The following is a 13,076-nucleotide window of genomic DNA, read 5'->3' on the forward strand; positions in this document are numbered from 1 at the left end:
TAGTGACACCTATTATTGACCGTTGTATGTCGCTAATTTTAAATGAAGTTTAATTTACGATACCAATATAAAAAATAATAACATTTCTTGGTCAATTAAAAGTTAATATAGATTTATTATTTAATTTTGCCAATGTTTTGTTCGACTTTTGCTAGATTGGTTTCATTTGACATGAAAATTATCAATAATCTAATATATTAACAGAACTATATAAAACAATGTTATAGAATTTATTATTTTTAACAATTAAAATATTTGGTAAGCGGAACCGAAATATCTATGGTTAAAAAATACCATACCTAACATACAACGGCTTATAGAAGCTAAATTATTTCTAAAGTTTAAGATATTTACATAACAGTCGGCCACCACGTTTATTCCCGCATAGTTTACATACCTTAACTAGACACTTGTCTATCGTAGCGTTAGTTAACGAATTGAAAAATAGTAAAACTAAACGTGGTTTTGACTTCTAATCTATGGAAATATTAAAATATGGTGAAGACATCAAACTATACTACGATATCACCTTATACAACCTACTTACCTATACATCTTAGCCCGAAATGATTTAAAACAGACGCAGAACGTATATTTCTTAATAACTTTTGGAGGGCTAAAAGCTGTCAACACTTGTTTGTCGTGTTGCTGGGGCTAGAGAATATTTACAAAATGTTAGATTATGCGTTGTAATTTTCGTATCAATCCTTGTTATTCGTAAAAAAATCTTCCTGATTTTATGTATCGAGTTGTAGATTTTTCTATTGAAAGCAATTTTTTTATATAAAAATCTAAAACTCTTCTGAATAAAAACTAAATGAATTGTATTATTTTGTCTTTTTCTGTAAAATTGTGTTAACAATGTGTCAAAAAGAGACAAATGAATACTTTAATTAAAACATTGCAATATGATTTTTCATAAATAAAGGAGTAAGCTTTGTGAATTTTAATCTTTAAGACTGAATAAAAAGAACGTGAAAACAGGTGTTAAGCGCTATCTATTGTGAAAAGAAGCGAAAATAAAAAATGCAAATCAATTTGTAATTTTATTTTAATTATCAACTAGGTATTTTTACACAACTTAACAAAATACATACAGCAACTAAACAGAGTAACCAAAATTTAAAAAAAAAACATTCATTGCGACCTCGGGAATATATGCCTGAAATAAATTATGGCAAGATTTCGTTAATTTTATTGTCTCTATACTTTTGTATAATCAACAGAGAGAAAAATCAATACTAAATGAAAATTATGAATATTAAAAAAAATATAAAATTTTCCAGAAATACATTCCCCAGTCCGCTTCAGGTCAAAAAGCTTCAGTTCCCATTAATACTGTTTCTGATACATAATTATCTACCTTCTGTCTGTCCGTCAATAGCTTATTTGTACTATCACAAAAATATAATCATGATGGATAGATGAAATTTATCAGGAATCTTAAAATACGGCTAAACCTAGCCAATAAAAAAAATATCTAAAAGCCAATAATAAGCTGTGATGTTAAAGTATATTTACAATATCGGAGCCTGGTAACACTGAGATATTCAGAATTATTCGTTATAGCAACAATATTTATAATTTTTAAACACTAAAATGAGTTTATGTCTAAAATGGCGGTACTCTATTGAGTGATTTTGTATTAATAATGTATGAAATTCGGCAAAAAATATTTTTTAAATTAATTTTCTCATACAAATCAGTCGCCGTGTTGCGTTTATAATATTATTAATGGAATTATTCTAAATCGCGACAAACTCCGTTAAAGCTACAACTATCGAATGTAAATATTAAATTTTTAAAAATAAATTTCAAATATTGCATTAACTTAACCCAAACGAATAAAACTATATACAACGTACTGAATTCTACATATAATTTGTCATTTAAAGTCAATCGCTTAAGAATTTATACGAACAAACATACAAGCCGAACTAGAGGAACTATTTTGTATACAAACTCGTTCCATTTATACATTTAATTTTCACTTACCTAAACGCGGCAGCGATTCTACAATGATCTAACGGTGTGGCCACTTACGCTACCCAAAATCACCAATATCATAGTTTACATTGCCGTTCATCACTAAAATTTATCTAAGACCCAATCTGACATTAACTGGCAATACTAAACTATTCACTGTAAGATTCAAAGTCGATACTTAGCGCCAACTCCCGTGCGTCAAATCCAAAACGTATTTCAAATACCGAAGTGTAACGCTAAGTGTCGACTCTAAGGGTAAGACTCAAAAACGAGACAGCGCTGAGCGTGACTTCCGTACGTCAAACTTGTATTGGATTTTGACATACCGGAATGACACTCAGCGCTAAGTCTCGCTTCTGAATGTCACACTGAATCTGCGGGTACGCCGGTATTACCTTTATAGACTTGTGTACGCTTGCGATATTTTTAAAGAGTTCGTAAGGTGTGCGTAAAGGTTCGAATTTTGTGCTCGATGGTTTCCGAGTGCTAGCGAATTATTGAACTAAAGGAAATTATCTAAGACAATCTCTTAAAATAAGCGAGTCTTTTAAAAACATCACAAGTGCCGTGACCGATTAACCACTGAATGTGAACACATTTGAGTCTCTCATTACAATATGCAGCATGACGCCGAACAGCAACTGCTGGAACCGCCTTTGCTCTTTTGTCGTTGATCTGGAAATTGAATTAGTATAATATTACAATCTAGAAAATAGAGGTATGTCTATAAAATGTTTTCAAACAACAATATATTCAACTTCAAGCCTTTCGTTTCGTTTTTTGTATTAACAGGCAAACGGGCAGGAGGCTCACTTAATGTTGAGTGGTCGCGTCGAACATGGACACTCACATTGCCAGAAGGAAAGGTTGAAAATTTAAATTAGGCTTATATTATTTATTTTTTTCACTTGACGGTTAATTGATAAATGGTTAACTAATGTTATAAAAATACTAAAGTTTTACGAAACAGCTGTATAATTTAAAAAAAAACTCGGTAACTAAATCCGAAGGATATTACTAATTATACTGTATCGAAAAAAAAAAAAAAAAAGTACTAATTTCATTACTAAAAAAGCTTAGAAAAAACTTTATATTATATCTTGGTTTACACAGATCAAAATTCACTTCACTTTGATTACATCCCTACGATACTTCAACGGTAATAGAATATTGAAATATCAAACTGACATTTTATAATGAACCTGTCAATATGAAAATTCTGTATGTTTCATGTTATTTTTATTAAAACTTTAAGATTCATTCCAAGATTCTGAATAAAACTAAAATAATATAAAGCTGTTTCGTAAATCTTTAGTTTTTTTTATTGTTTAAATGAAAGTGTGGTTAGTGATACAATCGTGATTTTCCTTCACGCTGTTTTTTGCCTTTTTAATCAATTCAGAATAAATGAATTGTATATATTATTATCTATTCGAATCGCTCAAATAACTACACGGTACTAAAACGTGTCAAGCGAAAATAATGTCCACCTTTGAAAACATTTTTCTTCGATTAAACAAAATATATTCATTAATTCGTTATAGGATTATATTTTTTATATTTCCGCTTGACACTAGGTAATAATAAGCTAAAACTTACGAAATGCAGGATAGGAAAGGGGTAGGGTAGGGGAGAGGGAGGCTATTGTGTTAACTCCATCGAACTTCTGTAATATTATTCAAATATATGTATAAAATACATGAGAAAATGTGGCATAAATTTTTAAAAACGTTTACCTATAGAAGAATGTATTCAAAAGTGGACTAAATATTTAACAAAATCGGGGAATTCAAAATGATTATACAACACAAAAAAATTGTTGTACTTTTTTTTAATAGAACAGTGGGTAAACGGACAGGAGGCTCGCGAGTGCGTTGGTAAAGAATTGGTACGCTCTTTTCTTGAAGGACCCTAACTAGTTCGGAAAGACTTCAGTGGGCAGCTGGTTCCACATATTGGTGGTGCGCAGCTAAAACCGCCTTAAAAACCGCTCAATCGTCCACGAGCGGTTTTTAAGGTCGACGTTCCAACGTCGAGTTGATATTCATTTCAAATATAACCATAGTAATAAACAAAGTATGGTTAGTGTTCTGGATTAATTTTGTCCTGTCCTGTCCGGTTTGAGTGGACCTAATTAGAAAAGATAATAGAAAACTAGCCAAAAACATAACAGTTCAGTGACGTACCATGCGAATTGGGCTCGGGCAGATGTTCGCGTGGCACTAGATGCATGACCGTTGTACGTCCGAGTGGCAAACCTAGCGCGCCCAGCGTCACTGAGCTGTGCAGGAAGCGACCCTGGTAGATGAGTCGGAGAATCTCTGCACGGGAGACGCACTCCGAAGACCAGTCAGCTGAAATTGAAAAAATGATTATAAAGAATTACTTAACACAAGAAATACTTCGTTTGTATATATAAAAATACATATTATTTAATACCAATATGGCTGTCTGTTTTAACAAAAAAATACAATTACAATTTTCGTATTTTACGTAATAAAACATAATTTTACTATTATTAGATAATTCAGGTTAACAAATTTAAAGTTTCCCTTTTTTAACTTCATTATAACAATTTACTAAAATAATAATATCGAACAAAACAAAATTTCAATAAAAATCATAATATTTAAAAATAAAAAATTTAACGTATTTTATTTGAAGTAAAAAAATATAAAATTGAGTTTGCCTCCAGAGAGATTTGAACTCTCGACCCCTGGTTTACAAGACCAGTGCTCTAACCCCTGAGCTATGGAGGCTACAAACAAGATTGTATAAAACCGGAACACTTAGACGTATTAACGCATACACAACTACCAAGATAATGTAAAGATGATTCACACATTTCGTTTTGTGGATAATACATAGATGGCGCTATAGTATATAATATTACTTTAACAACTTAAACGATCGAAAACGAATAAAAAAATATTCGTTATTATTTATTTTGAATAATACTCCCAAGGACTCTGTCAATCTAGACCTTAATCAGACTTTTTCTAAAGACTGGAGCCTCGATTTATAATTGTCTAGTCCATCACTCTTGTCTATCAAAGCGACATTAATTGACGTATTACGTCAATTTGACAACGTCAAGTGACGTACAATGCCTTGATTGAATTGATAGGAAAAAGCTTCGTTGCTTAAGTATTTTTTTTAGATATTAAGCCCAACACTGATGTCAGATGTTAAATCGTCGAGTGCATTGTGCGTTAAGCGAGCGATAATATTTTTATATATCATTAACCACAGCCCAAAACGGAATATTAATGAGGCCATAAATTATTGGAAAAAGTCTATCACCTCCTTTGTACATCCAAACCATTGAAAAACTGGGAAGTAGGACCTAGAGGCTAATTGGCTTGTATTACGAGTCGCTCTGGTCCAGCTTTGTTTTGTTTCAATATGTCAAGTGAAGCATGTCGTGATCAGTTCCTTACAAACTTGTACACCAAAACTTGGAGATTAAGTGGCGGAGTTTCCTGCCAGGTCTCACTCTGGTGATTTGGAAACTGGTAGTTAGTGAACATTTAGATCTTTCTTTTTAATATTGACGCTACTTATAAGTGTAAATTAATTCTAGATTTTTTTTTTATAAATTTTCCATGAATTCTTTAAAATCAACAAGGCCAAACAATAAGCAGTGGTCGGAAATAAACACAGGAAGCTATTTTTCCCTCTTTTTAATTAAGTAAAGTTACACAGGTAAAAATGTAATAACGAGTGACCTCCTCTTGCCAAAATCACAGTTTAATCCTTTTTATAATAACGTTTTGAGGCATATTAGGAGTCCTACCTTAAAATCACACAAACATCTATAGCACGGGCCAAGGTGTAAGGCTATATTTTAACAGCAATACATTGAGTTTTGCTCGATTCGTACCCACAAATCAGTTCGCGTGCTACCACCAGCCTTCGCTAAATTAAATTGCTAATTTACAGTTATTTTCTAAGTACAATTTTATTACGAATTGTAATGAAACATGCCCTGTTTTAATTAAAATGTATGATAAGATTTCATTCGAATATATATTTTTGGATTTATTGAATATGGTCGTTTAACGATAAGGCATTTCGTATTTTCAAATAGATTATTATTTTTGAGAGTTTTTAATATGATCTGCGTAACAAATATACGTTTATGTTTCTCGTAAATTAGATATAACTAGTGGACCTGACAGACGTTGTTCTGCATGATATTTCGAGCTAGGCTAGGCTAGCTAATTAGTATATTAAACGATATATGAAAAAACTGACTGTAGCGCCATATGCCGGGCTGATTTGTGAATCTATATCATGGCTCCACCCAAACGCATACAAAAAAATCATGCAAATCGGACGCACACGTACAGTATAATTATATATTAGAAAACCAATTGTATTTCTTTTTCACAAACAATTAATTTAATTCTCGTCTTACATCTCATTGCTTATATATCTACGAAAACTATCAACAAAATTTGACAAAAACATTCACTATTACTAGTACTATTAACACTGATGTATTTAAATCACACTAGAGAGGTCTGTTCAACCCACTTGGATGTTATAGGCCTATAAACGATACATTAAACAAATTAAATTATTGCTCCTGAATCCAGCCCTACTGATTGCATTCGCCCACGCGACGTGCGAAAAATAGAATAATTAATTAAGTGATCCACATAGAGGGCGCTGTACGTCAAAGGTCAATGACCCGTGTGACAAATGTATTTGTACTTTTACTCATGTTACCAGAGATGTAGAACATTAACTGGCGTTTTATAGAAACTTGATTGAGGCTACGACCTCCTACGACTAAATGTTTAATATGCATGCGAACTCAAAGGTCCCGGGTTCTAGAATGCCCACAAAGTAGGTAAGCAAGGTTCATGATTATATTTATAATAGTATGTTATATGTTGGTATACTTAGGAAGTAAATCTTATCTCAGCCATACAACGGGCAGAAGCGATGAGGACTCGGAGAAAGTAATCGTGGTTGGCCAACTCAAAAGGCAAAATATAACGTGGCCGTTTACCAACCAGATTGCCCGATCTAGTGAAAGATTGATCGTCCTCAAAACTGTACACAGTTATAAGAGAGTCGCTTGACAGAAACTGATGGAATAAGATTGTCAGCTCCAGATGCTTCCTAGCTGACCACGACGCTCAGACATTAGCCACGACTGCCGAGAGATACTCAGGTACAGATGGATATAGAATCTTATTTATTGGTCATACACGTATCACATTCGTTATGACGACAGCTAAAAACAGAAACCGCGTGCTTAAATTATTATTGAATAATTACTTATCGTACGTATAGAAAACAACTGAGCGATGTAAAGGCGCGGCGGCGCATACGCAGTTAACACAGGTCAGTGACTTGGGCCAGTGACCTTGATGCACGCTGCACATGCTTCATTAGACCTATCACACCTACTTACGCACATTGCATCTTATTAAGAGTTAGCCTGGAGTTAGTGAATAACATGGATATTTTAGTTGCTTTAAAAAAATTATACACAGTATCATGCCCCATTGGGGTTTATTGGGGACTCTAACTAGGAAAGAGGAACTTGGATGGTTGCTGACATCAGTAATTATCCAAGCTATAAATTTCAAATTTATACAACAAAAAAAATCGAATATTTTGTCTTTATCACTCTAGTGTAATGTTTCTTATCCATACCCCACCGTAGCGTTTCTAAAATTCTTATGCCATATGTAACGTTAGATTATTTTGAATATTATAATTTTAAAAAATCACTTAAGAAACCTAAATTATGGATTTTGCAGCAATTACTCGGAAATTCTTAACGAAATACCGTAAGTAAATTTTCAAAACATAATGATTAACTAAAATTCAAAGCCCCCTTTACAGACATATGGGCCACGACGCACAGTGAGAAAGACCGCTCTAGTGTCCATCCATCCAAAACAATAATTCAAACATCTTCGTAGTCAACAAACAAATCCCTTTAGTTAATTTATTAATATTTGAATTCGCGTAACAAAAAGCAATATTGATATGTATATTATAGTAGAAGAAGCTTATTAGAAGACCATTCACATATATATTCACATAAATAAAGCGTTATAGTAATGAGACCTGTATAACTTACAAAGTGAACACACCGTCGCTGTACAGTTTACAGTTTCTCCAATTATCGGTTTCTAAGGACGGCGTCGATATTGACAAGCTCACAAAGGAAGTATGAAAACTTATAACGCTCTCGTTAATTAGTTGCCTACTTTGGCCGGGACTAATTAGCTTCTGGCAACACGTTATATTACGTAGTTCACGGGTTGCCATGTGTACGAGTTAGGAGCGAGCTCGTTCTTTGATTTAAACGATAATTTCAAGAGTAAGGTTTTATCGAATTAATTCAGTTATAAATTGCTTATTGCAGTGTTGGCCTAGTGGCTTTAGCGTGTGACTTTCATTTATAGTAGGATCGATCCCGGCTGTGCAAAAATTGAATTTACATAAGCGCATGTACCATTTGATAGAACGGTGAAAGAAAACATCGTGAGGAGCCCGGCTTGTCTTAGACCCAAAGTTAAAGGCGTGTGTCAGGCACAGGAGGCTGATCAAGTACGTGCCTATTTGATTAACAAATGATCATAAAACTGGTACTAGAATACAGAAATCTGAGGCCCAGACCTGAAAAGGTAGCGCTACTTGTATTTTTTTTAGTTTATTTATATAAATTGCTTATAAAAATACTCTAGATTTATTTGTAAGGAACTGATAATTTTTATTTTTTTATAGAAGGAAGCAAACGGATAGGTTCATCTGATGTTAAGTGATATAGCCACCCATGGACACTCTCAATGCCGAGTGCGTTGCCGGCCTTTTAAGAATTGGTACGCTCAGTTGTGGAACGACGGACGTCGAAGTGATACGGGTGGAATTTCGTATTCTGCCTTCACGTCCGACGATGAAACTCAGCTGTATATCCAAACAACTCCTCTGAACACTTTGCATGCTATGGTCTAAAGTCAAAACTATTTTTTTCAAAACCCAAAGCGATTTTAAACGGGATTAAAACCTAGACTTACCTAGCTGCTATTGAAACTTCATTGATTCGAGAACTGGTACCTAATCTAAATTAAGAACTACCGTCATCAGACCAACTCATTCTATAATTTAGATTTTTTCTATAACACTGCGTTTTTGTCCTATTTAAGTAATCATAGATTTTCTACGCACAAGCGTGCTGAATTGCCCTTTTTTCACAATTGCGAATAAAAACGTCGAAATTAACACGCTCCAAGAATTCTTCAAAGAAACGTAACAATTACACAATCAAATGTAAGGGACAGAGGACGCAAAGGAACTCGAAATGGGCAAAGGAATTCTCTGGCACTCACAATCAAGAACTGTGCTTCATTGAACCTGACAAATATTTATCTTTGTATTGTAAGTGAATTAGAAAATACTTTTTATGTGTTAGAAACTGACTGGTAAAGAAACTATTCTTAGAGTGTGCACCATACACTCTAAGTGTAGTTCTTAACACAAAAGCCAGACCTCTAGCATATGTTACGTGTCTTTTAAAAACCTTAAAGTTTAGGAAGGAATTATGCGGAAATTTTTAATATTAATTTTCGAAACAATGAAAAACTGAAATTCAAAATAATTATAATAAAAGTTCAAGGAAATTGACCCCCTGTGGGGCGTGGCCTACGTTAGGAGTCACTGGTCTAAACTATTATTTTATTTTAAACCTATATGGGTAATTATTTTTGTTAATTAATATTATTTGTGAATATAATTCTTCCATTACAAACTTTCAAAGACTTAGCAGTAGATCGACTAGTTTTATACCTAATCCAGCCAGAAGTTCCTTTATGAATGAAAATGCATTTTTTAATGAAGTTTATTAAAATTTATGCCTACATATTTATTAAAGTCTCAACAAAAAATAAAAAAATATAATATTCGAAATGGCCACTTTTGGCCTTTTCTCTGTTTAGCCACGAATCTATAACGAAATTTCGCCAATAAGATTTTTTGGTTCAACTGGAGCCCCGATCTTTTCTGGTCTTTAGGCAGACGAAGAGCTGTTGTATCTGATGATGGTACGATATACGAACATACGCCTGATACCAAGCTTTTGAAGTGTCTGGAATATGACCGATGACTTCTTATCCACTTTGTGCAAGGATCATTGCAATCCTATTTTCTTTAACACCCCATTCCATATGAAATTTGATAATAAACACGAACAAATATGTGAAATGGCGTAAAATAGAAAAAAGTTTTTATAATATTCTTAATATACGTGTTCCAAATTTAAAATAATTAAAAAGTTGGAAAAAAAGAAATGTTTTTATGTCACAGTATTTATGGCCAGACTACTTATAATCTATTAATATCAATTGAAGGAATTTGTAAAAAAATTAAAAACTTCAAAACGCCAACAGAAGCGTTCTTAAACAGTAATAACTGTCCGTTTAACTATTTTAAACACAACGCGGGGTCATACGATATTCAAAAGGCTGTATAATTTTTAATGAAGTGCCTTCTGAAATCTTAAATTTTCGTCGATGCATGCACCAACTGCACATGAAAACGTAAAATTAGTTCTCTTTGCACAGCTCTCTCCCCGCCGGCAATTCATATGATTACACGTGGCTAAGGCACCAGCGAGTACAAGATGAATAAACCTTTTAAGTAAGCCCCTCGTACCAGTGTTATTACTTTTTATTATGTAACAGGAGACTAACGGACAGGGAGCTCACAAGTGCGTTGTCGGCCTTTTATGATATTCTTTTCTTGAAGGACTTAGCCGAATTATATACACTATGAGCGTTTTACCACCGACTTTTAAGTATATTAAAATTTACTTCTATATTTCACGAATGTAAATCAAAATTAGACATATATAAACTGCTATATGTGAGACTATTTACTCATAAAAATTACATCAATTTAAGTAAAGTAATGTTTTGTGTCTTTTTACCAAATTGTGTTTACTGTAGTATGAAAAGAGATAGGTTACTTCAGTACCCGCTTTATTAGTGGCCCATTCAAGGTTTTGGGGAGAGCACTCGTGTCCTGCCTCAAGGGCCGGAGAGCCTTAACGGCCAACTTTCTCGTCCAAGACGAAAACCTGCACTTCACTCAACAAACATTTGCTTTGCCTAGTACATACTTGGAGATATGAAAGTAAAGTTTTAGGAGCAAGTGTCATTCTCAGCTCTGAGGTCGTCTGATATGAGGTAGAAGGAACAAGGAAACAGACTGTGCCTCGTACATCATACGTACATTTTCATCCACAATATATCTTTTACCAGAAATCCGAAATCCACTAATATTAAAAGTAAAAAAAAAGAAATTCCATGAAAATAAAACATTCTGATCAAGTATTATCGAACAGAATAAATACGAGTTTTGACCCAATTCCTTCTTCCGTTTGAAATGTAAACATACGTACAAATCTTCAAATATTATGACAAAAATAGACTTCTTTTATCTTATATAATAATGTTGTACTTTTATACTTTTTTATCTTATGCTTAGAAGATAATTGCGCGTAAATATAAAAATATAAAGCTTTAATATTAAAATGTTAGTAACAATTTGCGCTACAACTGTATTTTACTTAATAAAAATAATAATTAAATGTAAAATGTTTATTATAAATGTAATAACTGTTCTGTTGCATAGCTAAACTTTTAGAAAAAAAAAATATTATAAAAAAAAGAAAAATTTTGAATGAAAATTTCCATTTCCGCAAGAAAAGAGCGTACCAATTCTTAAAAGGCCGGCAACACACCTTGCGAACCCTGTGGCAATGTGAGTGTCTATAGGCGGCGGTATCACTTAAGAGCTTAAGTGGGCTTAGGTGCTCGCCTCCAGCCCGTTTGCCCCTTGTTACATAAAAAATATTAAGCGCTTATTTAAATTGTTATATATTTATTTACCGAATGGTGAACCACCTGGTTTCACCTGGTGCGGGTACGGTAACATTATAACCAATTGTACCGCCGAAAAGTTTTCAAACATTGGTCTAATACGCCAGAATCCAAACATGCGTAGGGACACAATTATGTAGAATGCGTACAGTGACCGCTAAAAGCCATATTTAATTAAAAATGTGTTTCTAGGCCACTTGTACAAATCTCCAAACCTCCTGCGTCCTTGAAGTCGTTATTAATTTTCTCAAAGCTCAAATCTAACCTTTTCAAAGACTAAGACATTCCCTAATGTGTTCCCTAATACATTATGCATGTAACCCGGTTCTTGAGTGGGGAAGGTATTCAGAGGCTGGCCTTGTTTTAAACTTAATTTTAATAACGCTTTTCAAAAGTGAACCTAAGCTTTTGTGAACGAAAATAAGTGAACTTACCAGCGATGTGGCTGTTTTATGTGAGAATGAAATATGAGACAATTACCATTTTGTCTATAGAGTACAGAGTCATCTATTAAATTATCTATAAAGTGTAAATTCAATAAGTGTATTTGATGGATATTTTTTTTAAATATCTCTCTGGCTAGATCGCTAGATCGGCAACAAGACCGCACTAAGTGAATGTTATGCTATGTGTGTATTTCTTGCATAGTTTTGTTTGGCAAGATGCAAACATTTGATTTTCGATTAGTAAAGTTTATCTGGTAAACGGCCGTAAGGTAGATATTCAACATTTACGAATAAAATCAAATGAATATCATAATGAAATGTCCTCAAATTAACCGTAAATTCTATTTAAAACGAGCATAATCCGCAAGAAATTATGCACATTTTGCGATATTAATGACGCAGGAAAAGAAATATTAACTACAAAAATAATAAGTGTCAACGTAAATTATTTTTCACGCCATTAGCGGACCGAGATTCGCACTTTTAATGTTAAAGAGCATCGAACACCCTCTATTACAACTTCATGGGAAAACGGTCATTATACCGACATAAATAAGGCTATTATTTCCATAAAATTGTACGATGGAGCATGCTTATTTGAACCCTCATGAATAACATTGGCATAATTCGAAAAATGCGAGGGATCCCATTTCCCTTACACTACAAGCGTTAGATTTAGTATGTTTGGCTATTTCCGGTTGAAAACTTCCATCATATAACACAATATAATATCGCT

The 13,076-nt window shown here is 33.4% G+C and overlaps 1 protein-coding gene and 1 non-coding gene across 2 annotated transcripts in view; both read right to left on the minus strand.

The window, feature by feature from the left end:
- Positions 1-1,022: 1,022 nt before the first annotated feature.
- Positions 1,023-13,076, minus strand: part of LOC123712206 (ubiquitin-like protein 3) — a 134,049-nt gene continuing 121,995 nt past the window's right edge. Inside the window, exons 3-4 of the mRNA XM_045665206.1 lie at positions 4,173-4,340; positions 1,023-2,661 (exon numbers count right to left, since the gene is read on the minus strand). Coding sequence (XP_045521162.1) covers positions 2,597-2,661; positions 4,173-4,340 — 233 coding nt within the window. The 3' untranslated portion in view covers positions 1,023-2,596. The remainder of the gene's footprint in view (positions 2,662-4,172; positions 4,341-13,076) is intronic.
- Positions 4,673-4,745, minus strand: Trnat-ugu. Its single transcript has one exon. It is a non-coding gene; the product is annotated as a tRNA-Thr (tRNA).

Source organism: Pieris brassicae, chromosome 1 (assembly GCF_905147105.1).
Source record: "Pieris brassicae chromosome 1, ilPieBrab1.1, whole genome shotgun sequence".
Lineage (NCBI taxonomy): Eukaryota > Metazoa > Arthropoda > Insecta > Lepidoptera > Pieridae > Pieris > Pieris brassicae.